General features: G+C 38.2%; 3 protein-coding genes across 3 annotated transcripts; 1 reads left to right on the forward strand and 2 right to left on the reverse strand.

Annotated features, from left to right (window-relative positions):
• Positions 1-3,129: 3,129 nt before the first annotated feature.
• On the reverse strand, positions 3,130-5,901 carry LOC106153773 (liver carboxylesterase 1). The gene is made up of 2 exons (XM_013527873.2): positions 4,282-5,901; positions 3,130-3,768 (listed from the first exon to the last, which is right to left on the reverse strand). The coding sequence occupies exons 1-2, from the start codon at positions 5,868-5,870 to the stop codon at positions 3,576-3,578; spliced, it is 1,782 nt and encodes a 593-aa protein (XP_013383327.2). The 5' UTR covers positions 5,871-5,901; the 3' UTR covers positions 3,130-3,575.
• Positions 5,902-7,120: 1,219 nt separating this feature from the next.
• On the reverse strand, positions 7,121-9,053 carry LOC106162013 (uncharacterized). Its single transcript, XM_086997768.1, has 3 exons — positions 8,615-9,053; positions 7,908-8,087; positions 7,121-7,648 (listed from the first exon to the last, which is right to left on the reverse strand). Exons 1-3 carry the CDS (start codon positions 9,042-9,044, stop codon positions 7,365-7,367), a joined length of 894 nt encoding a protein of 297 aa, XP_086853894.1. The 5' UTR covers positions 9,045-9,053; the 3' UTR covers positions 7,121-7,364.
• Positions 9,054-11,210: 2,157 nt separating this feature from the next.
• LOC147759626 (complement receptor type 2-like) lies at positions 11,211-25,895 on the forward strand. The gene is made up of 20 exons (XM_086997544.1): positions 11,211-11,262; positions 11,554-11,731; positions 14,893-15,008; positions 15,619-15,759; positions 16,185-16,409; positions 16,762-16,965; positions 17,487-17,684; positions 18,355-18,615; positions 18,908-19,105; positions 19,413-19,676; positions 20,163-20,360; positions 21,278-21,496; positions 21,843-22,040; positions 22,389-22,604; positions 22,979-23,176; positions 23,620-23,871; positions 24,068-24,277; positions 24,503-24,709; positions 25,008-25,244; positions 25,768-25,895. The coding sequence occupies exons 2-20, from the start codon at positions 11,604-11,606 to the stop codon at positions 25,893-25,895; spliced, it is 3,798 nt and encodes a 1,265-aa protein (XP_086853670.1). The 5' UTR covers positions 11,211-11,262; positions 11,554-11,603.
• The last annotated feature ends 453 nt before the right edge of the window (positions 25,896-26,348 follow it).

Consider the following 26,348-nt stretch of genomic DNA (forward strand, 5'->3'; position numbering starts at 1 on the left):
GAAGGGCAGTAACCCTTTCGCAAAATATTTTGTAAATGGCATGACTGCAGCTACGTCATCTGAAGAGAGAGAGAAATTAATATTGTTTGAGGACACAGACCAGAAAAACGGCACTCAGGGAAAATATGTCACTTACGGAGCGTCAATAACCAGACTACAGAAATACGGATTTTATTTGCCGTTGACTTCTCTTCTGTGGGCAAAGCAAGGGTTCCAGTCGGTGATTGTAATGACAGGGGATCCAAAATTGTGGCGAAAAGATCCCGTTCTTAACGTTATACTGGAGCGACTGGAACAAACACGCGCCCGAGTCTTATTTGTACCAACTGCGGACGAGGCAACCACTGTGGCTTTAAGCCAAGTGTTGCGTCTCTACGTTTCCACACTCGACCACACGTTAAAAGATGAAGATTTTCTCATCACAAGTGATGCCGACTTGTGGGTTCACAAAACTCACCTTCTTCAACCCCAGCCAAGAGTAGTTATTACGAATAGTTACTGCTGCGGATATTTCAATCAACTTGGAAAGAGTTACCGCATGTACCCGATGGGTAACATTGGCGCCCCTGTAGGATTATGGCGAAAGCTTTTTCCAGATTTGCAGAAGACAATAGACAAAGAAAATATAAACCATAAGGCTCAAGCCGAGGAAACGAAGCAAGCGGCCTCCCAAGACAAAAGGATACACATTCCCCCCATTGCCACTTACTCAATCCAAACAGGAGTAGCAGTTTCTCAAACACTGCATACCGTTGCCTCAAAAGTCAAAATTAAATTCAACGACTGGTACCTCGACCAAAAGCTGGCCAGCATTAGAATCGGTGACTGGGTAAAAACATTTGGAAGTGAGGTTCGGAAAGAAAAGCTCTTGGAAATTCCCAGAACACCACATGGTAGTCGAGGCGATCGAGTTGATAAAGGAATTTTGGCGTCTAATACGAACGAAAATGTAACATTCACACCTCTGTATGACGCTCATCTTCCAGATCGCGGGTTTTACGCGCACATATGGATGAACAATCGTTCTCTACTTAAAGCGCTATTAAATCCCGTTCAATTAAAATGGGCTGACGATTACAGAGAGCAATTTCTCATTGCTTTAAACAAGTCTGCAATGCAAGATTACTGACATGTTCACTTACTTCTGGTCATGCTTTCGAAAGACTAATAAAGCGTTGGATTTAAAATGAATAAATTTGAAATATTGAGTTGAATGAGTGTTTTTCATATCCAAGCGTAACACGATTCTATACCAAACATGTAGGTTTGTGTTAGATATGAAATTTGGAATAAAAATTACTGTTCAAAACGCTTTAAATTTGTCGACAAAACATGAAAAAGGTTATACACACGAAACATTTACCCTCTACCGGGGCGACAGATTGATCTTTTCACAAGATATTCACAGATATGTCTCGAGATAAATAGACTGTCATTTGGTTCTCTGCAAATGTGAAAAATGTGCCCATAATATGTGCCCCCCCTGGTAGTGGGTAGGAAGTATGATGCATCTGTTGTGTAACTAATATCGTGTGTCTTTGTTTCGCACTGAAATTATCTCCCTCAGGCGGCGCGACACTCTGCGTGGTTAGATGCTTTGCTGCAAGAATTTGCAAAGACATTTCATCTTTTTTTGTCTTAATCACCAATGTCTTCGTTATTAGCAAAACGTTCGCAGTGCCACGATCTAAAAATCTACAGGCGTGATTTCCATGTCTCTCCCGCAATGGAGGATGACGATTTCACTAGTAACAATAAAAATTGAACTAGAAAGTGGTTCTTAATGTAATTTTTTTGCCCGAGTTTATAAACTGTATATACCCTGATTATAATGAAAATATTATCAAATAAAACTGACAAAAACTCATTTACTGACATATTAGATTCTAATGCACATTATGTACTGTTTAGGGGGAAGGAGGACGATGAAGGGTGTTAAAACTATGTTTATGATGATCATCAGAAGCGTATCGCACTTTGCATAAAATTACCAATCTGATTATCGGTCAGATAACAGGTAGAGCGGTCATACATGTATGAATAATTTACTATAGAGTGTTGTCTGTAAACTTGCTTCCCGTCCATGTTTTAGTGCATATCTCCGTTTTACTCCTATCAAGATAGACGAGATATGTTAATTGGCTTCAAGTATACCTTCCGTATTCAGTTAAAAGGGATATTGGACAAACATCCACGGCTGTCGCAATTTTACATCTTCATATAATTTCTAAATGGTCTATACATTTATGTAAGAACTCAAATGATAAGGTTTGTTGATTTTTTTTTCATTTTTTGCACCGTGTTCTAATATATGTTGTAGTGAATCAGTCATGCTAAATAAATATAACTGATGTAAGGATGTCTTACTGTAATAACTATTTAAACTCTAACTCAGGGGGCTTTGCGTTAACATCAAATGAATTGCAGATAAAATGACATTTGTTTGTAAAAAATGATGAAAAAGCAGTAACTGTTTGCCAAAAATGTCATGTAATGATGCAATTAACAAAATTAGCATCTATGGCATCTAATAATATTAATTAAGGCTATCTCTTAGGTCTGTTTATGCCGGTATTATTAAAGTGAACTTCCTGAATCTTGTTATATTTTGATTTTATTTCCATTTCTGTCTCCTTTCTTATATTCAGTAAAATGTGCAAAACATGCATAAATGCCCCTAATAGATTTCAAAAGCACTGTATTTTTTGTTGTTGTTGGAGAATTGTCCATGAGGTAATTTCCTTTGGGAGGGATAGTCCTTCACTTAGAATCGAGTACGACGAACCGGTGGATGTCACATACATGTACAGGCACGGTACATCCTTGCCGATGTGACCAGTATGTTTTATTTTCTCTCACATGAAAGGTATGACGAAAGGTATGACGCAAAACAGTTAGGGTAACAAATACCTTCGTGATATACAACAAAAGAGGACTATCAAACTTAGTCTGAAATGTATAGTAAGGTTTACATTACCTTTAATTGTGTTAGAGAAGCCGGGTGATGCATCCAACACAATTAATGCATAGTTGATATTTCTGTATGTGCAGGGCTACTCCCATAAGTTTTGCACATTTCTGTTTTATTCTACCCAATGTCTTCTTAGGAGTAAGACAAACTTCACGGTCTTGTTCTTTTTGTACTTTCAACAGTGACTTAAAATTAATTATTTAAAAGGAATTTCTGAATTCAGTGCGCACGGCAAGGTGAAATCAAGGGTGCCTCCTTCTTACAGTTTTGAGTGGTCCCATCTTTCCCTTAAAAAGACAGCATAACAAGCAGTTGTATACCTCTGTACTCTGATTACATGTTAAAAGTCGGCTTTTTAATTAATTACATTTATAGGTCATTATAGGTCATAAAAGTATACTTGAGCCGTATAATATCAGTTGTAAAATAAAAAAAGAAGTATAATTATAACTTTGTATTCTTGTTTAATTTTTATATATAACTTTTGATCGTGCTTAAGAAAAAAAGGAATAAGGATATTGGTTATCAAAGCGTTGATGTACATTGTATACTGGTATTACATATTTGTACATGTGTAAGTCGGTTGTCTTTTAAATGATCTGTTTTACAGTTCCGTCTTTTGTGTCTTTGCTCTTTCAATCTCCTCAGGGATTGTATGCGTCCACAGCTTCATCCTCTCTGGCAGTAGATCGTATCCCATCTCAGTTTGTTTGCCAATGTTGATGTAGCCCTTTTTTTCCTTGGTGTACTCCTCCCATGTTGGAACGCTCTCTAGTGGGCGTCCTTGATTTGGATTTCTGAAGAATAATTTAAAAACAATTACGTATTTTTAAATAACCATTCGTATTTCATTCACTGATTTTTGAATGTATAGTTCAGGCGTTTTACCCTTTTTGTTTCATTGTTACTTGCATTCATAAAGAACGCAACAACAAGGGGTCGAAGCACATGAGAAGGAACGTAATACATAATAGAATATTATCAAAATAACTCATGAGAAATTCACTCAGATTAGAAATAGTAATAATAAAAATACATTTCTTAAAACTGCGCTATACGTGCATCACAGCGCTGTTTACTTTACATATAATAACTAAAACTACATGGATAAATTAAAAACTTACATAAATCTATTTCAAACTAAAAGATAAAAGTTAACTAAAATAATCTTTAAATATAAAGTTTAAAAAATTCATTTTTAAAACATGATAAGAATCATTCAAAGACACATTTGATATATTAATAAAAGTGGAGCACAATGTTGGTGCAGCAACCTCATTGTTATAGTAGATAAGATGCCACATGTTTACCCGGTTTTAGCAAAGTTGGTCCAATACGTCATCACGGCTTCAGCCGTGGCCTGGTCCTCCTCGCTCCACTCGACTTCCACGCCTTCTTTGACGATATGTTTTCCGAACACCAGGATTATGTCATCCGTGTGTGCCGCACACTTTGTCCAGGGCGGCAGGCTGAAGCCCATGGTAAAGTCCATAAAATTCTTCCCGCTCAAAACGTGGCTGATCAGATAGGCGTAGGTGGCTGATTTCTGGGTGTTACTCTGTGATCTCAGGTGGGCCAAGCTTGATTCGACAACGTGTTGGTGGAACATGACATCGCTCAAGAGATCTCGCAGAGCTAGGGTGTTTTCTATTGGGTCCGCCTTGTGAGTGTAAAAGTCATGAATGTGCCTTTTAGCCGATTCTTGGATTTCTGGGTAAAACGTTCTCGCTATCGGATTGACAGTTTTTGTATTTATGATGTCACTTGGTATCCCGGATGTAAAATTGTACCCATCTGCCTCTTGCAACATGGCCGACATGTAAAGCATAAGATTCCCTTCGTCTGCTACCGAACCGATCATCCAATCAATTTTACCGAACGCGTCGTCCATTTCTGGGTAGTTTTTCTTCTTGGAAGCTGAGAAATATTCCATAATTCCATATGGTACAAAATCACCGTCTTCTACTGGACCGACAGCCATTTCGAAGGAGGAATCGTCCTTCGTGTAGTCCGGTTGTATTAGCTCTAAAGTTTTATTCAGAAGGGCCTCGGCCGAAACCAAACGCAGGCAGTTAACCAATTTGAGGGTGTCAGTAAGATCTTGGTTGTCCGTAGTGTCACAATTAAGTTTACGGGCTAAATTTTTGGCAAAACGAAGTGGGCTCCTTGAGATCGAAAACCCGTTGCTAAAAGTGGGCGTGCTCTGGGCGATGGCTCGTTTCACCAACCCAATATTATACTTCGTCACTGCTTGGTGTTGCACACTCGATCCTCCGGCCGATTCACCGAAGATGGTGATTCTGTCTGGATCGCCATCGAAGGCTGAGATGTGCTCTTTGACCCATTTCAGAGCTTCGTGCTGATCCCAGAGTCCGAAATTGCCTCGCGCGTGTTCGTCGGTTGTCGACAGAAATCCAAAAATACCCAACCTGTAGTTTATGGTGACGCACACGATATCACCATGCAAAGCCAATTCTTGGCAGGGGGTCGCCATCCCCTGGCCGTTGGAGTAGGCGCCACCGTGTATCCAGACCATGACCGCTTTGGGGACCTTATTTTCAGATACAGGGGCGTACACATTGAGACTGAGGCAATCTTCAGAGATGTCCGTGTGGGGTAACGAGGTTATCATCCCAGGCAGGACTATCTGTGTACACGATGGCCCGTATTCGGTGGCATCTATGGTGCGAGTCCACGGCTTCTTAGATACCGGTTGGCGAAAGCGTAGGTGTCCGAGCGGAGGCTCTGCATACGGTATACCGAGGTACACGTCTGTCTCTTTCCCGTTCAACGTCTCTGTCTTCCCACGGATTTTACCGAGCGTCGTTTCCAGGATTTTTGCCTTACTCGTGCCGACCATGAACAATACCGTAACGACTAAAATAAAAGCAGTCGCCATTCTGGTCTTAATTGAGTGCTTTACTGAATGTTACTCACTGTGTCAGTTGTGAAACCGGCATTATAATCGTGCAGGTTAACAACGATAACTTAAATTGAACCGGGCAGTCTACAGTTTTGACATGTCTTCTATTTTGGTCTGCTGCCCTTCAGTAGTGTTATTGGCTCCTCTTATCCCGGGCCTAGCTGCCACTGAATACCAAAGAGCACGCAGTGACCATAATATCAAGGTCAGTGTCATCTCCAGAGTCCCTCAGCCCGCTGACGCAAAAATAACGCTGACTATACAAACCCCTGTCTTAATCTGTGTAATATTTGTATTTGCGACTGAGATCTAGGTCATACGTCGTGCTAAGCTAAAGCACACCTGCGTTACACCGGCGACCTGTACATTCACAAAACAACAAATGCACACCGGTGTAAAGAAATTGAGGGTCTAGTCCTTATACTCGCACAGGGTTAGGATAAGGTCAACGTCCTAAGCGTTACGTAATGCATTAAGAGACAAATGGCTGGCCTAGACAAAGCACTGAATAACATGCCCTGCACCACAGGGAACTCTGGCGTATTTAACAGCGCTCTCGGTTCTAACGTGAATTGTACTGTACGCTCTAAATTGAAATACATTTACCAGGAGATCGCTGCAAATATACTCTACATATACCCCGGTATAAGGTAGAATTCGAATGTGCCAACGTGTGTTATAAGACCTGTGTATTATGTATGCATTGCAAAGGACAGACCGAATAAATCAATACTTCCATTAGTGCATTTTATTGCCGTCTCTTCTCTTCTCTAACACAATCAGCTCTAGACAAAATTGAATGCCCATGAATAACCAGGGCATTTAAATGAAAAATCTCTCTCTCTCTCTCTAAGTGTGTGTGTGTACTTTTTTTTTTTTTTTTTTTTTGGGGGGGGGGGGTACATGTAGATGAGCACGGCGTTAATGCACACCACCCAACATCAACTTACATGTAGATATGAAAGTTGTAAGGGGATCCTCAACACATTCATAAAACTATTGTTTACATTTTATTTATTTATTTATTTATTTATTTATTTATTTATCACAATTATCATAATCAACATGATTATTATCATTATCAATATTTTTTGTTCTTCGGTTTCAGTTTCACCTATTTGTCTTGAGTATCGAATTTAACAAAGAAAACCGAAAAAAAGGCTTTTATGCATTTATCGGATAAATAACACATGTACTGTATAATGAACCACGCCTCGATTAGTCAATTAAGTACAACGGTCACTTTATTTCAAAAATAGAGTGGCATACAGTGATAAGAATTTCCATCTTTGGATTTGATGTGAACATGCATTGTACTTAATGCTATTTATTGACTTCCATATTTATTTATTGCTACGATAGAGCTCTGTCCATTTCATCGTTTTGGTCACCATAGTGACCCCGTGTAACAAGCGCTATAATGATAAAAATATTCCTTTTTGACCCTCCCAAACTCCCCGCAACCTGTTATCACTGTGTTTGATTAGTTACATTAAGTCTTTTTTCACAAAGAGCTCTCATATCAAGATTACAGTTGTCATTGCAGGTGAACCACGATTTTTGGTAACTATAACCTTTTTCGATATGCATAAACATATAATCATTGGGTGTCATAAAAAAGGTGGTAAAAAAGGACTGGTACTCGTCTGTCCAAAATGTTGGATTAACAACCCTCTGGCCTGTGCTGTCCCAGACGTAAACTCGGTTTGTCCTGTCGTAGCGTCCGCCCAGCCATGCAGCGACACTTTGTCCATCTGAGAAAGAGCAAAGTGACTTTTAAAACTATTTACCAAAATAATAATAATAAATAAATAAATAAATAAATGTAGCGGTGTTATACACGTGTTTTAAAAGTCTAATGCAATATTTAGAATAATCGGATGTCAAGAAAACGTCTTATAGTGTGTGTGTTTTCTGTATTTGTGTATTTTGAACTTTTGAAAAGGCTTTATCTACGTCTTTTACTTAACACGACCACTTTTCGTAGCATACGTCTCCAGTGAACGAGCTTACCCTTTTTTCTTTTGGCAAAATCTGAGACAAATATCTGCTCCGCCGTTGACCCTATTTCTACCAGGTATGCCCCTTTGCTCTTGCAGAAAGCTTTTGCCTCGGTCCACGTCACAGGAGCTGTTCCGTTCATCAGGTAACAGCTCTGCTGAAACTGTTCGAAGTCAGACGGGCATGTAGGCTCTAGAATTGATATGATAAAACTATCAATGGAAGATCCCCGTGTAGGGTCCGATTGACTGTATTAAGTCTGTAGGAGGGAATTTTTATTTTTATGTGGGTGAGGGTTCGAGGTAACCGTTCAAAAATTAGTGACAGAAAAAATAGACGGAAGCGAGTATGCTCTAAGTTGGACATCGGTTGGCTGAGATTTTTACATCTGACGTAATATTATGATAACTTATTCAAGTGTATATATGCATACATTCGGTTCAAAGAATTGGACATGTCCCTTGGCCCCATGCTAGCTGCCCTTAAGTCTGACGGGATTAAAAATAAGAAGCAGGGCTAAAAGCAAATCCCCAGTCTCCCCCAGCTCCTACGCCTATGGGCATTTTAATCTTAAAACATTGCCTTTGTTCCTTCAATTGAAAGTTAGCATCATGAAGCACGGGAAACTTTTTAAAAGTAGAAGCGTTTCAGGATAAGCGAAGTGTTTTTTAGTCTACTAATATCAAAACATAGGCCTACTGTTTTAAAGCGCCACTTACTGGTCATGGTTGTCAACTTAGTGGTTGCTGTTGTAGTGGTTGTGCTGGTAGTGATGGTGGTGGTAGTCTCTTTAGATGATGCAATGGTCTGCTCATCTGACGTCAGCCTTTTTTGAGTTGAGGTCAGTGTTCTTTGGGTTGACGTCATCTTAGAAAGAGCCTGCATACATCTCAAATACTCTGATTTCAGAAACTTCAACGTACTCTCCGCGAGGCTGATTTCAAAGTCCAATCCCAAACTCCGCCCAAGAATTGGACTCTTTCCGAGCTGGGAGGTGTACACGTCGTGGCAGCCATCTTTCTCCAGAATACGATGCATTTCTAGGATTTGATACTGCAAAGTACGGAGAAGGATGCGTTGGCCATTTTCACTCCTTTGCTGCGCTCGGACGACGAGCAGGAGAACGCTGAGGATCAAGACGGTTCTCATGGCGGAAAGGCAAATGACGACAGCGCATGCTAAGGCTATATTTATTATCGTATTTGAGGATACCAAGGTGCTAAATTTCTGGCTATACCCCCACCCCCGTAAAATGATTAATTTACAAGTATAGGTATTTTGAAAAATGGCAAATAACCACTTGTTTTAGATTGAGAAAATCCTATGCTAGACAAAAAAAAACTGTTCAGATGTTTTTAAAATCATATCTGTGTATTACTTTCTTCATTGAATCTCGCAGAAGACTTAAAACGTCACATTTGCGAAAGTGTCAGGATATTCTTTTAGAGCCACATGCATATTGAATTGCGACTCCCTACATATGTTTTTTTCACAGCTAGATGTCCCTTAAAGCGTGTCATCCACTGTGTACGCAGGTGACACAATTGACACGTTTTTATCTCACCTGACCGCCATTTTGTCAAAATTTAATGCTAACGTATGTCGTTCATCCTGGGAGCATATTTTTACTGTTGAAATAATAATTGAAGATGGTGATTACATACAATAATTGTATGCCTTTTCATAAACTTCAGAATCTTTTCATTGGCCATACATGTACCTCATTTGACTAAGGGACCGTTCACATGGAAAGTCTATTTTCTAAAAATCTATTTTCTATTCGCGGTATCTTGTAATCACTCCGAGCGCAGCCGAGAATTAATTACAGCTTTGGAAGTACCTGGCTCGCGCTGCCAGTAATTACGCCGCGGGGTATTCAGGGCACAGACAGTGATCACAAGATACCGCGAATAGAAAATAGATTTTTAGAAAATAGACTTGTCATGTGAACGGGGCCTAAGTACTGGTACTATGAATTCAAGAAGAAATCGGATTTTATTTGAAACATGTACTTTATCATGGAAAATATTCAAAACATGAACGCTCCACAAGATGAAATATATATATTTTTTGCAATACTGTTCAAGAAAATAATATCAACGAAGATCAAACATTTTATAGACGTTGCCTATTTTACAGATACGAATATTACGAAATTTTCAATCCATTCATTATACCTCCAGTTGGATCCCCCTATCGGCGCTGTAATATCTATTGTTGAAATTCTGGACGAGGGGCTTCAAAGTCAACAGCATTAAAGTCTAATCAGATGTTACCAATAACAGGTGTACGCCTATCCTTGGCGACCGATCGATTTCGTATCTAAAACGAAGCCAATTATTTTCAGCATGCATATATTGCGCCTGCCTTAAGATAAACAAGTGGCACCGATTTTTTCACAGGTAGGTAGATCACTTTGATGTTGCTCGTTGAAGGCTGATGGGACTTGTTACTTCTTGAATAAGTCCGTAGAATGCATTACAGGGGCCTTGGGGGAAATGGTTTTGCAGGACAGGGCAAGCGATAACGAAGTCAACTTAGAAAAACAGCTAAAAAAAAACTGACGCAGTAGAATTTAACTTAGAGTGCAATATATCTTAAAGTGCGTCAATTTCTTGCCAATAGCACCTTTCAGGTAATTGAAGTATTACGGATTCACTTGAACGCTTATCTTAAAGTGCGTCAATTTCTTGCCAATAGCACCTTTCAGGTAATTGAAGTATTACGGAATCACTTGAACGCTTACACAGCGTTTGACACAAACTACTTACGGAATTTGGCTCTGTAGAACTGATTTAAGAACTTTAAAATAAGTTTACAGTAAGCTACCATATTTTCAAGGTTGGATACGGGTGAGTATGCTGTAGCGATACCAAATGCAAGTGCGATATATCATGCGCCTCTTTTTCTAAATTCTTCGGCAGAACACCGCTTTTTGTTTCCTATTGAGATCCACGTCTCTGTATTGTTAATGGCGTAACATGTTTTGTAATACCCCGCCATAGTTAACATGGCGGTTAAATGTGTATGTTCGTGCACTGTCAGGTATTGGCTAACAAGGGAGCAGGTGATTATTTTGTATGTTGTCAAATACGTACTTTCTTCTTTTGATAATACGTTATATGCAAACCTTTAGTTCAAGTTAATTTCTACGTGGTTTAATTTCCATATCAAAATGGCGAATAGAAATAAGCAGCGGCTGTTGTTTTAGAGCTGGTCACCACATATTCTAGAGAATATATATATATATATATATATATATATATATATATGGAAACTTGTCTCATCTACTCTCTATCATTCATATTTCAGATGGCTGTCCTGGTGTTCGCATTGGCAATACTGCTGACTTGTTTGCAAGTACAATGTTAGTAAATACCACCTTTTTGATTTTGTTAAGTACCTTTTTAATTTTTGATCATCAGTTATTTTTTTGTTAAATTATTTGTGTGTTTATTTATTTATTTGTAAACTGGGGGATTAAGTTTTTACGAAAGATATCTCTTTTAGAAGGAGCCAAAAGTTGAGAGAAGACTCTATTTGGACACCGGTATTTTTATAATAAAATCTAGTCCCACCATTATCCAAGCTTTACCCATAGACATTTTCTCAATTAAGAGAAAATATACTTAAATCACAGTCTTTCTCCTTTCTACAGCAGCTGAAGGTGGCGTCGCCTATTGTCCTACCTTTGAGAAAACATACGGCATGTGTATATCTCCGGCCAACACAGCCGTAGACTATGAGACGGCCAAGGCCAGCTGCAAGGACTTTTGCGGTACACTGATGAACACAAAGACGTCCTCCAGCCATTTCACGTTGATGTTTTATCTCCTGTAAGTAAACAAGCGGAAGCCTTTTATGATAAATGTACATGACGCTGGGCCAGGGCTTGGTTTACAGGGTACGTTCAGAGGCACAAAAATGCTTCTTATTTCTAAGCTCAATAGCTTCAACAGTGTTGACGATATTGCAATGGCATTTATGATATTTTAGGAAAATGTCGTTTTCATTAAATGCTAATAATCTCATGACACTACCTTTTTAAATTTTGGTTCACCGTAAAAATTAAATCTTCAGTCAAAAATACCATGCCAGTGTGACGTACGTGACAGACAGTTCCCGTGATAGAGAGCCCGTTCCCAGTAACATGTGACAGGTAAACATCGCCCTAGATTTTGAACCCCTCACGTCTACCAACCCTAATCTGCACTCCCTGTTACTGGCCTATGTGACATCCGACAGGTGCCAGTGTCTGGCAGTATTAACATCCACCTGTCAGTGTATTTTTGATATAATGATAATATCAAAACTGTTTCACTTTTATACTTAAAAATGTTCAGGGTGGACCAATAATAATGATAATAATAATTATAATAATGTTTTAAAAATCTGAGCAAAATTCAATTCAAAACATTGTGAACGATTGAAGTATTGTACATTGAAGTCTGTCATCACAGTGGATGGAATGGTATATGATTGCACATAATTTTTTCTTTAGCTACCATATTATTATTGAGGTGCACTCATCTTTCTTTATCCACTCTGTGATAATAGTATAAATATTAGATATATGCGTTCTAATGAAGAGTAAAAAGGCGTCTCATAGGTAGAAAGGTAAGTCTCTTCAGAAACAATTTGATCTTTTATAGTGTTATTATTTATTTATATTAATATTAATATTATTGTTAAAGCCAACATTTAGTCCATTTAATCATTCCGTCTGTTTTGAGGACCTGCCAGAGGTCAATCCGTGTGATTAGATTGGTCAAGGCCTAGAAGAGTTGTTTGAAGAATCCCCGGCTGCCCGTAAACGTATGGACTATAAGTTTAAGTGATCTGGCCCAGACCCGACTCAATAATAATATTGTAGCTAAAGAAAAAAATATGTGCAATCATATACCATGCCATCCACTGTGATGACGAACTTCATTGTTCAATAACTTCAACAGATCACAAGGTTTTGAATTGAATTTTGCTCAGATTTTAAAAACATTATTATTATTATTATTATTATTATTATTATTATTGGTCAACTCTGAGAAGATCAAGTGTAAAAGTGAAACAGTTTTGATATTATCATCATATCAAAAATATAGTCTATGTGAACGCACTTCTTTACTGTACAGTATTGAAATAAACTAATGGAGCTAGAACCCACCAATTTTAACTGAGACACGCCTAATTAACTCCTCTAGAATGCCTTTTAAAAATGCAGACACTGTCAGAAAAAACACTAAATTATTAATGATTGGTGATGTTCAGTGTGAACAGATACAATAACAGTGAAAATCAACGAGTGTTTTGTGTGTTAAGAGGAATAAGTGAAAACATGGTGAGTACTTAAATAGGTCTTTTTTCTTATCATGCTTGTTGCGCAACAAGCATAGTTGATAAATCTTCCACATACTAAGGAAAAAAAAGCCATCAGAATAATGACCCTACACAGGGGCGGATCAAGGATTAGTTGAAAGGGGGGGGGGGGAGGGTCCGCGAATGCGAAGCCGATTCCCCCTTAATTAACATCTTTAATCATTTTATCTCGTATGATAAAGTTCAATTGGCTTTTTGGTATTAGACTTTATTTTAAGACATATTTTTGTCTCATAAGTATAACCACTTATTATTTTCATCTTAGGAAGCCTTGTAAAGTCTAATAACATTTCAGAAAATTTAGACTCTAAATAAATACATCATAAGTAATTACTATTTGTAACTGACAAAGTGGAGTGGAAACAGAACATAAGCTCAATAGAAAATCAATAAGCCTCTTGTGAGTGGAAAGGATCCACAGCGATGCGGAGAAGTTTTTTTCATCGCTTACAAATTTAAATAATGCCCTGGGAGAAACAGAGAGAGTTGACATGTCCACTTACACAGGGATCAAACGAAAGCAGAAACAATGATTTAGTTCTAGGGACAATGTTGAATAATGAGGAAGCACCATCAATAAAAATGTATGGCAATTATTTTACGTATAAAAGTATAAAAGTCAGTGCAACGAAGTGGACACGTTTGGCACCTAGACAAGTGAGCAATTGTTTTCTTCACTTTTTCTTTCATTTTTGCATATATTATTATTATTATTATTATTATTATTATCTTTATTGTGTTCTATATGGTGTCTTTCTTTGGTGACATCAATAGTACATGCACATACATTGAAACAATCAATGACAGTGTTGAGATATTTTCATAGAATACACATATGTTGTTAGGTAAACACATATAGATAATTGAAACAATAAAAAGTCCTTAATATTTAATATGCCGTATTTGTTTAATGTTCAGATCAATCTTATAGAAAAAGAGCGCTGTAGGTGACAAACTATGATTTTCACTTGGGAAAAAATGGGTGATAAAAATGAAACAAAAGGAAACCTATGTATATTTTATATGTTAACTACAGAATAACGAGACACGTAAACACGTAGCCATTAATTGCTAATACCCCATGACGAAGATATACTCCATTACGCATGTAAACTCCACAGGAACCAATGTATAATAAAAAGGCCGTTAAACAATTCTATTGGAATTTTGTAACTGGCATGTTTATTCAGTTGTCTGAGTAGGATCCCTTTTTTGTGAATCCTAACACAGAGCATTAAAATGCAAACAAAATGCCTGACGTTACGAACCATGGTCCACAAATAACACCATCTATAACCCAGTGAGTTTGGTACATGGTGTTATTTCTCAACAATAAGTTACTGAAGGCATTCTTTAAAAATTTCACTTTAATATATTTAAAGCATCTCTCTGGACCAAAATTGAAATCTCCTCTCAGTCAATCATTTTATCTTGCACCACAACTCATTCACATTGTTCATTAATATTAAAAGCAAAACCTTCCCAAGAGAGAGAGAGAGAGAGAGAGAGAGAGAGAGAGAGTATTCTTACTTTATAAAAGTATATTATATGAGCGAAAGGATAAGTATCACTTAAACGTACCGAAATTTTCATGTCAAATATATTATGTCTCCCCAACTTGCAGCGCCAAGGGCGTGGCAGATTCCGTATGGGTGGGGCTCAGCAACAACGACACTGGTGGTTCCACATCCGACTTCAGTGATTTTACCTGGGGTGACGGAGAGAGCATCAACTACATAGGTACATAACACCATTCGGTGGTACTTGTAATATACCCAACCTGTTCGGTCTACACTGAAAATACACGCCAAGCTTCAAATCTGCAAAATGTTTATTTCAGTGAAGTAGGTAATTCAAGGGGGTGGTAGTTGGACAGACGCGAACATTTTGTCATATGTATTATATATTTTCATTATGAATCTTTCACTCAACCTCGCCTTCGTGCCTGATTATCTTGTCTTATGGTTATGTTTATAATAATAATAATAATAATAATAATAATAATAATAATAATAATAATAATTTATTTTTATTATTTTGTGTCATAAATTACTTACATATCTCTTGCCAACAGTGATAAGTGACAGTAACAAGTTATCAGGTGAGCTCTGACGCTGTCAACAGACACCTGGTTTCAGCTTCAGAACTGCCTTAGACCACATTCAAAACAGTGGACTAGCTAGTCCGAGGGTCAAATATGGCGACCCGCAACAAAGCTTGCCGTCTAATCCGCTAATAAACACTGAATAGATTTCCTGTGGGGAAGTATTCAAGTCGGTCGTTCATATTTGACCCTCGGACTAGTTAGTCTGTTCTGAATGTGGCCTTAGACTTATTTATCTTGTTTCAGCTACAGATGGTAACCCTGGTGAAGTGACGGGCTCGTGTCAAGGAGTGACGATGACCCCCACAGGACTTGGAGTTTGGACCCGGCAGGACTGTACGTCCACTTCGGGATACGTGTGCCAGAGATTGCTGGGGAATCCTCAAAGTACCATCACATTATATATAATTAGCCATTGGCATCACCTTTTCTCGTTCCTTATTAAATGATATACATATAGTATGTGATTTCAGAATATACATGTACCTTTGACAGTGAATAACGCAGAACCTTCTCCTTTTCAATCGTGGGTTTCTTATTTGTAGCGTTTATAATGTTTTTAAAACTATAAATGTCCTATAAATGCCAGATGAAACAGCAATCACTGTACGGTAGTTACGTAGTGTAGATCTGTTAATTTTCAAATCACACTTCAAATTGGTAAACTGTAATTTTCTAATCCCCACAAGCCCAGTGTTTTGGTCATTATCAATCCTTCAGCGCATTGGTTTCTCCTGAAGTGTAGTATTTGAAATGAAACTTTTCTAGTCGAATTTATTGTTCTATTAACATGAAACGTGTCCTTTCTACAGGCTCCGCGTGCACCCACCCCGTCCTCAGCTCCCATCTGCACTCATCTCCGAATTACGGGTGGTGCTCTGTGGGAACCGACTGTTGCACCGTGGACACCACTGTGTCGTTTACCTGCGATCCCGGCTGGTATCTCAGTGGTCCTGGCGCCTTTCATTGTGAGGCCGATGGCCTGTGGTCCTCGAATTCCTATTTAACCTACGATTATACTTACTCAACATGTTTACGTAAGTTGCGTGAAGGAATATGGATGTAGTAAGCGGGAGGGAGTGATGAACATAGATGCAGGTTCTGATTCTAAGTGCCTCACCCTCAGCGTTGCTTTTACTTTATTAAGACACGATTAACTGGTGTGCCATTATTTATAGAAACAGACCTGGTGTAGAAAGAGTAAAGAAAAAACTGGGTGTTGTTGCATAAGGTGTCTTAATGAACTGATAGATCTTTCTGTCAACATAATTAATAATAACAGTGCACGTTTTTCGAACGCATTGTCTTGAACTAATAATCGTTTTAATTATTCATTAATTCACCTATCCATACATTTATTATTGATGTGTTAATTATTACAATTTCCAGCCAGACAATGTCCCACAATCAACATCCCTGCTGAGAATCACGTGAATGTGACGTCAACAATTGGCAGGATGACGGACACTGTGACGTTTTTCTGTCACACTGGTTACGTCATGGCGGACTCCAGTACCACCGTGACCAGCCAGTGTACATGGAATGCCACTCTAGGAGGCATGGCGTGGACAGTGGCGACACCAATGTGTTACGGTGGGTTATTTACCGTACATAAAGTATGCATGTACATGTATTAGCTTTCCCTTGTTTCCTCATGTAGTGAATTGGGTACGTTCAGGCCCCTCTGTTATATGCCTATACCGTAGTCCATAATATGAATATTCAATATTTGTTCGAATTTATATGATTTAACCCATTCTTAGAGGTCGATTATAAAACAAAGCACTGCACATGATAGAGAGTTCGCTTCCCATTCATTTGTACAGGTTAAGCCTCACCCTAGATTTTGACTCACTTAGGTCAGACTAACCCTAACCGTTATAACTATATGGAGGGCGGACTTTCTGTTACACGGACCCTCAGTTTCGTTACACACACGTTGGGCTAGAAAATGCCATGCAAGGCTTTATATTTGCAACCGATTTTATTTTTTCGAAATAATGCTCTCGGCAACCATGATATCAAGTATATCCGCATTAAAGAAAACATAAAGCGAAAAGAAAATATTTAATATTTGGTATTTTCTAACTTTTATCTTACTTCCACCTCATTAGCTATACCTTGTCCGGATTTGACGATCGACCCAAACGGAAATTACAACTGCACAAGCATCAGCGGAACTTCTGGAGATTCGGTCACGTGCTACTGTTACCCTGGTTACGTATATGATGACGGCACATCCATCCAGGTATTTAACTGTACCTTGGGCAGGGGAAAACCAGAGTGGTCCAATGAACTGATGTCATGCATGAGTAAGCAATTTAAAATGATAAATATATATGTAAAATCTGTGAAGACTTTTTTTATTACATTTCAAATAAAATGTGCTTATTTGCATGCATTCCATTGTTGTTTCGTTTCCCATCTTCTTCATTTAGATATTTTATATATTATTTGAAACTTTTATTATTTTTAATGAATTAACTTAAAAAAATTATGATTCACTGTAACTGCGATGTTTGAGGGGTATTAATTGTATATCGTTTGATCGAGGCCTAACGTCAGGAGAAAATAAGTAGCTTTGCTAGGTATTTAGATTTGAAATATGAATTTGGGACATTTTTAAATGCGTACGATATATACCTTTAACACTTAAGGTCCATGATATATGATTAAGCTCAACAACACCTCAATAGTTAAACTTTCCCTTCATCCGGCATCAAATAAATAGTTATTTTTTGAGTGATATTCATTCGGTACTTTTCCCACTCATTTGTTATGCCTTTCCAAATTTCTTTTTTAAATCAATTTCTTTCCTTATTTCATGTTTTCTTTATTGTGTTCTATTTTGATCTTTCTACTTCTTTTGTCTCTGTCCAATGTTTTTTCTCTTTCCTTTATTGATCAAAAATAAGTTATTTAAGTTTTGTCTTTGATTTGATCTGGCAGTTACCTATCTGTAAATCACGATTTGTCCCTTAGGTACAACAGACATATGTGATCTGCCCACAATTCCAACGGAGAACCACGTGACAGCAAATATTTCCGGTAAATATATCGGAGACACCATCCTGTATGAATGTGAACCTGGTTACGGTATTTCGGATGGTCTTAACAGAGCCTCTGTACTCGTAGAATGTATCGGAGCCAATGATACACGGGGACTGACGACAATACCGCCATCTAACGGAAGTTTGTCCAATGGCGGCGCTGTTTGGGAAATGGACCCTCCTGTGTGCAAAGGTAAAATTGTTATATTTCAAAGCTAAATGTATTAAATTAATGTTCAAAATAACAGTTTTTGAAAAAAAAAAAATAATCAAGTAGCTCGCAAACGAATGCAGAATACATCAATGCATGTTTTTATTAGCTCATTTTGGGGAACCATAACTGGTTACATGAGCGTTCTTTAGTGTTCCTCATAAATTCATATTGCTTAAATATTACTAGTGGAAAATGTTTAAGATGAAAGAAACTTCAAACTTTTTGAAGGACTTTCGTTTTATTTTGTCGTATTACGTGTATCTAAAATTAGCTTTACCGTGTCCGGATTTGATCATCGACCCGAACGGAAACTACAACTGCACGGGCGTCAATGGAACTATAGGAGATTCTGTCACGTGCAGCTGTTACCCTGGTTATACGTACGCTGACAGCAGTAACATCCGGGACTTGAACTGTACCTTGGTAACTGGAAGACCAGTGTGGTCCAACCAACTGGCATCATGCGGAAGTAAGTGTTTCAAGAAGTGAAATACTCGTACATGTAGTTTATGGTAATACAACTTTCTCATCGACAAAGATGTACACTAGTACGAGAGATGTCTACCAGAAACACATAGATGTTGTAATTTTCCATTTTTGCTCACTTTTTCCGCTCTTCTTTAATTTTGTTCTTTTGCGTACATTCTGCCTCAATTTCTTATTATATCCCTTACTTTGTACTTTCCTTGTTATGATACCTATGAAGGGCATAAGAACTAGACTCTATTTTCTCGTTTAACCTCCGAATGCAATTTTGCCTATGAATTGACCTGCAGGTACTACAGAAATATGCGCTTCGCCCACGATTCCAACAGAAAACCACGTAACCGGAAACGTTTCAGGCGCACTTGTTGGGGAAGTTATCCTTTACGTGTGTGATCCTGGGTACGCAGTTCAAACCGGAAACTCAGCCTTGACCTCAATACCCGTTGAGTGTGTAGAGGGTAACTATACCGAGGAACAAGAGTCAAATGCGACGTCTCACGGAATAATGGCCAATGGCAGTGCTGTTTGGGAAACAGATCCTCCTGTTTGCACAGGTCAGTAACAAAAGTTTTCTTGAGATGTGGGAATGTGGTTGGTTCACGTTCGAACTTGAATATATATGTATAGAGAGAAAAACATAATCTCAAGGAAATTTATCCAGAAACTAATTAGCAAAAGTAGCGATCAAAATAACTAGCAAAAGACTGAGTAATAACCAGCTGATCAACCAACACACAAGCATACAAACAAACAAAATAAAAAGAAACTTATTTTTTCTTGTATTTCCTGTAAGAACATTTACATCAATTTCCATATTTCCTCCGGAAAACAGCCATTTGCTTTGGTTACCTTCTAGCACAATATACGGTACATATATGGGTAATAAGATGTGCCAGTACATTGTATATTGCACATTTTAAAAGTAATGAAATGGTTTGAAAAATTATGTTTTGTGTCATTACTTCCACCAATATGGTTTTATGAATCCTCAAATCAATGTTATTGTAGACGTGTTGACCATTTTAACATTTGAACTTCAGCGTTACCGTGCCCGGCTTTGAACATCGACCCCGCTGGAAACTACAATTGCACAGGCACCAACGGTGCGGTTGGAGATCAGGCCACGTGCACCTGTTACCCAGGTTATGCATTCAATGACAGCAGTAACATCCGGGTATTGAATTGTACCTGGACGATTGATGGTCTTGGTTGGTCCAACCAAACGATGTTATGTGAACGTAAGTATTTGAAAGAGATACATGTGTGTATTTATGTAATAGTAGTACTTGTTTTCTTAATTTTTTAAATTATTTTATCATATTTTCAGTCTGTTCCGTTTGTATATTTCCATTCCTCATTTTCTGTATTTCTTATTCCTTGTTTTCTGTCTCTATACGTTCTTTTGTTTTTCATTGGTTCAACGTCTCTAACCGCTAATTTTCTTTGTCTGATTCCCCACTTTCTCTTCTAAATCTCGTAGGCTGAAGTTGTCTTTTACTTTACAGGTAAAATTGTTTTCTTTTTATCTTTAATTTTGTATTAAGTTATATATTATTTTATTAACTCTAATTATTTAGTTATTATTATCAATTTAATGTTTAATTTAAATATTTTATTTAGTAAACTCTGTAATTTATATAAAAATAAAAGACTTTCTCTTCTAAATCTCGTAGGATGAAGTTGTCTTTTACTTTACAGTAATAAAAACTGTTACATTTATACTTAAGTTTACTGGGTACCATGTACCGATATTGGAACAAACAAGAAAACACATGACCTCCTTATGTACTACGTGTTTATAAATCTTCTGGTATTTTCTGCTGAAAAATTTATTTGCTTAGGCTGGTTTCGTTTAATGTTATCGAATTTGCCTCATTTGTTCTCTACATATCTTCGCTTTTCTATTTTGTTCTTTATGTTTGTGTCTAATAACGTTTTTATATTTATCTTTGGCTCTGGGCCCTGATTACATTCAGATTCTTCCTATTTTCCTTTTTGCCCTTTTACGATTGACCATTACATTTTCATTCTTATTTCCATATCATTTTTCTTATCCCTCTTGAAAGATTTTGCTAACCCCCGCCCTATTTCCCATTTCGACTTCTTTCTCATTTGTTTGTCCATTGCACATTTTTCCATTTTGTCAACATTCCAGCCCAGCCCTGCTCGAATATCTCTACTGCTATAACCCCCGCTCACCATGTATTCTATGAGGACTCCGGCCCTGTGACTGTAGGACAAAACATCACCGTGAGATGTGAAGGTGGTTATGCACTGAGCGCTGAAAACCACACAGATACCGTTCAAACTCTCGAGTGCAGTGCCAGCGGGCCTTCGTCCGCTACCTGGACCAGTGGAATAACGCCTTGTATAGGTGAGTGGTTAAGGGGACCAAGGGAACGGAACCGTATCGATGTTGAGCTTTATGTAATTGTTGTTTCATTTTCTTATGAAAATGAACATTGTTTACGGGCAACTTGACATGTTTCGGATACCTGTCGCGGCATAAAATATTTTAGATTTGATACAATTCTGTATACATGTTATTATACTAGTAGGTGCATTATAGTATATTGCACATTGTATATTGCACATTTTGAAGGTAATGAAATGGTTTGAAAATTATGTTTTTTTGTCATTATTTCTACTAATATGGTGTTATGAATTGTCGAATCAATGTTATTGTAGACGCGTTGAACTCTTCAACATTTGAACTTCAGCGTTACCGTGCCCGGCTTTGACCATCGACCCCGTTGGAAAATACAATTGCACAGGCACCAACGGTGCGGTTGGAGATCAGGCCACGTGCACCTGTTACCCTGGCTACGCATTCAATGACCGCAGTAACATCCGGGTATTGAATTGCACCTGGATGACTGATGGTCTTGGTTGGTCCAACCAGACGATATTATGTGAACGTAAGTATTTGAAAGAGATACATGTATGTATTTATTCCTAAGTTTACTGGGTTCCATGTACCGATATTGGAACAAACAAGAAATTACCTTTGCTTCTTTTTTAAATTTTTGGTTGTGGCTAATTACTTTTTTTAATATTCATCTTTTCCACAGGGCATGCTCACCTTCTTCCTCTTCTCCTTTTTGACTTTTTGTGATTGCATGGCCATAATATGTTCATTCCAATTGCCATATTGTTTTTTCTAAGACATCGTGGTAGTTGATGCTAACCCTCGCCCCCTCTCATCTTTCGACATCTTCCTCATTTGATAGCTTATTACACATTTATCCATTTTGTCAACATTCCAGCCCAGCCCTGCCCGAACATCTCCACAGTCATAACTCCCGATCACCATGTAACCTTTGAGGACTTCGGTCTGGTGACTGTAGGACAAAACATCACCGTGAGATGTGAAGGTGGCTATGCACTGAGCGCTGAGCACACAGATACCGTTCAAACTCTCGAGTGTGGTGCCAACGGGCCTTCGTCCGCTACTTGGACCAGTGGAATAACGCCTTGTATAGGTGAGTGGTTAATGGGATCATCGAAACGGAACCGCACCATTGTTGAGCTATATCTAATTGCATTTTCTTATGAAAATGAACGTTGTTTTCGGGAAACTTACCATGTTTCGGATACCTGTCGCGGCATAACATATTTTAGATTTGATACAATTCTGTATATATGTTATTATACTTGTAGGTGCATTATAGACCTTCTGGCATCGTAATTATAATAAACGGACACCACTTCATTCAGAGCGAATAATAGAACATAAACTTAATTGAAAAATAGCCTTTCAAGTATTATTCCAAAACACGTATACCTTTGCGAGATTTCATAAAATGACTTTCATATAACGAGTATTATTGGTTCTTGACTGCTGTGCCCGTTCTAGCTCTTCCCTGCCCGTCAATTGAACTAACATCAGCGAACCATTTGGTGATGGCCAACCATTCAGGCTTTCTGGGGGACAGAATAACGTTTGAGTGCGAGGCCAATTACAAGTTACCAGGATTTGTGACTACCCTGGAAGTAAACTGCATTTGGGACGGTTTGTCCACCGGTTGGTCTCAGTCTGTACCGACGTGTATGGGTAGGTGAAGGATCCATAAAACACTTGTTTCTGGAACTGAAATATGTTTTTTTTATTTTCCAACATCTTTATTCTAAAAAGATTTTATACAAAGTATAGCATGTAATGAAAGGTGGCAAATCGCCGAAGCGCTATGGGCTCACCTTAAGATAATAGTATGAATGATAATAGTAACAACAGTCATAATGTTAATGATAAAATTAATAACATTGATAATAAAAAGTGATTATTTTTATTACAGTAGAATAATATAAACTAAATAGTGGTGTTTTGTAACAAGCACCGCAATACACGTGTATCCACGAGCAAGGATCGGTGTCAGATGGTTTAAAGATTAACGCAGCAACTATCAAAGACAATGCTATCACAAGTCAAATCATTGTTTTGATGTGTGATTCGATCTGCAAAGAAATTTTATGGGTCATGTTAATGTGTGTTTCCAGCCATTTGTGCTCCACCCATAGTTCCACCAGAAAACCACGTGACCGGAAACATGTCACGCGCAATTGTCGGTGACATTATACTATATGAGTGTGATCCTGGATACGCTGTTCCAACTGGTGACGTTTACGTGACCTTTGTGCCTGTGGAGTGTGTCAATATAAGCTCTACGTCTTACGGAACTTCTTACGGAAATCACAGAACTTCTTCTAGTGGTGGTGCTGTTTGGGCAACCGACCCTCCCATGTGTGTAGGTTAGAAATTTCTAAATACGATTTAATGGGATTGAATCAGTAGGCATTAAGCGGTTTATATCATTACGTAAATAAAAGTGCAGAAAAATGATGAAAAACAAAGATTATATAAGGCTGAAAATATGAACTGAATTCTATGTATTACCAATATTGTATTTTGCACCCATCTCCGTGTTTTATGACAATTGTCATACAGGTTTACCGTGTCCTCCAATCACCACTTCGGATTGGAACCACGCCCATGTGAGCGGCAACTTGAATACGTCAAGGGTTGGAGATCAAGTAGACGTCTCTTGTGAGGCTGGGTACAGTCTGGATGACGGTGTCACCACCAACTACTCCATAGCATGTGTCTTTGATAATGCAACAGCTGGGGAGTGGGATCAGCCACTGGCTAACTGCACTCGTAAGTAGGTGTGTGTGTGTGTGTGTGTGTGTGTGTGTGTGTGATGCTGTTCGAAAACACCAGAATAAATTTATTTTGCTGTTTGATGTAAGACAGAGTTATAAATTTAAGATGCAAACGGTTTTGAATTTCAGCCGAGTAATATTCAAGTTAACCACCCATTAAAATATTTCATATTTAATATGTATTAATATTCATATTTATTTAAAATATTTCATATTCCAGCCATGCCGTGCCCTTCGATATTACACTTGAAAAAAGATGGCGTAGAATTCAGCAACTCTAATGCCAGGTACGGCGACGCCATCAACTTCACGTGTGCCCCTGGTTACGTGCATGAGGATCCCGCTGTAACCTCAGTGGCGGTCGGATGCATCTTACAAAACGGAAGCAGCTCACCGACGTGGGAGATGGACCCCCCGCCTTGTTACGGTAATTATTCAGCATATTTTAATGTGATTCGATATGAAATAACCATAAATACCCTGTGGACAAAGCGCATTCAAGATGATATTATAGTACAAGAAAGTCAGCTCCGTAGGCTGCACCACCCCTCAAAAAAAAAAAAAAAAAAGATTCTTAGGGGATTTCTTTGGCATTCCATTTCGACCCACATAAAACATGGTTTACGTATTTATGTACTTGAAAATTGGATTGAGGCGTGTCCATTGGTTTTCATTTATGACCTTGTCATCCCAGTTTAATTATATCGTTAGTATCCGTTTTACAGGATTACCTTGTCCAAATATGGCAATCCCAGATGACGTCAGACTGGCAGTGACATCAAACGTTGCTTTAAACGTCACAAACGGGTCATGGTGGATAACTGATGGTCGAGTGGGGGCCACATATACATTTAATTGTGCTGACGACAACGTTTTCCCAGATGGTTCCTCGGAATACGCTGTGACCTGTGTATGGAAGGGAAATGGAACTGGATGGAATAGAGACGTCCCTTCTTGTAGAGGTAAGTCAACAGAAATTAAATTAGCGCCATTCCTTTTAGACAATGGATCAGTATTTGCTATACTTAAAACATTATGCAACACAGGTTTGTTTTTCAGTAATTAAACAGCAAAGTGAAGAAATATTTCATTCCAACTTGAAGTGTAAAAATGTGATAATTGATTATCACAAGCCAAGGTTTAACAAGACATCAGGTAGTCATGTCTGACGGCTCAAAATATTTTATAATTATTTTGAACTTAAATTACGAAAAAACTACCTCTGAAAGTTGTGGACCCCTATACTGAGAAGTAAAAGTACCACCTATGCTTACTATAACACACCAAACTATATTTAGAAGTCGTGGGCCTCTGTGCATTGTTAGGCTTCCTTTCTTTATGGGGTGCATTTGGATTCTTTGCATAGCTCACTTTACACTTAATCGTGTCTTAAGAGACTTAAAATACACGGCGTATTTTTATTTGCTAGTCCTTATTTATTTAACATTTAATTCGTGCCGTTTATATCATCCATGAATATTTCAGAGAGAACGCTGACAGACGCACTGGTCATCTCCGCTTTAACAAGTCCTTCTGCCATTGAGGGCGCAGTAAATAGAACACTTGGTTCTCTATCTTTGGTGGGTATTACAAAGAGTATAACTCTCACGTGAAGGGGCCTCCGTCAGCATGTATCACTCTGCTCCACGTAACTTGATTATTTACGCATCGTATATGCAATTTAACATTCAAAATTTAGTTGTAATATATTTTCTCTTGGGACGGTGATGCATCACCTGTTTTATATTCAGTTTTACTGTTGTCGTCACTGAACTGTTAAAGAGCAGCCGAACAAAACGGCTTGATTTACACTCAAAAACGTGTAAAGATCATAGTGTCTACTTATACAGATGAAATCGGATAGTCGGCTGCGTTAAGTCGACTTTTTGATATTGGTCTAAAAACGAATAACCCACAGTGTGTGTGTTCCGTCAAAAACCACTGCAATTTGTTGCCGTACCAATCAATACTTGTACCAAGAGGCACCTACTGATACCTGTTACATGTTCACTGGTTATATTTACTAATTTACCCAGGGCATGTTTCATCTTTCAGGATTCATCAAA

This window comes from Lingula anatina, chromosome 10, assembly GCF_051362555.1.
Source record: "Lingula anatina isolate TDL-2025a chromosome 10, LinAna3.0, whole genome shotgun sequence".
NCBI classification, from domain to species: Eukaryota; Metazoa; Brachiopoda; class Lingulata; order Lingulida; family Lingulidae; genus Lingula; species Lingula anatina.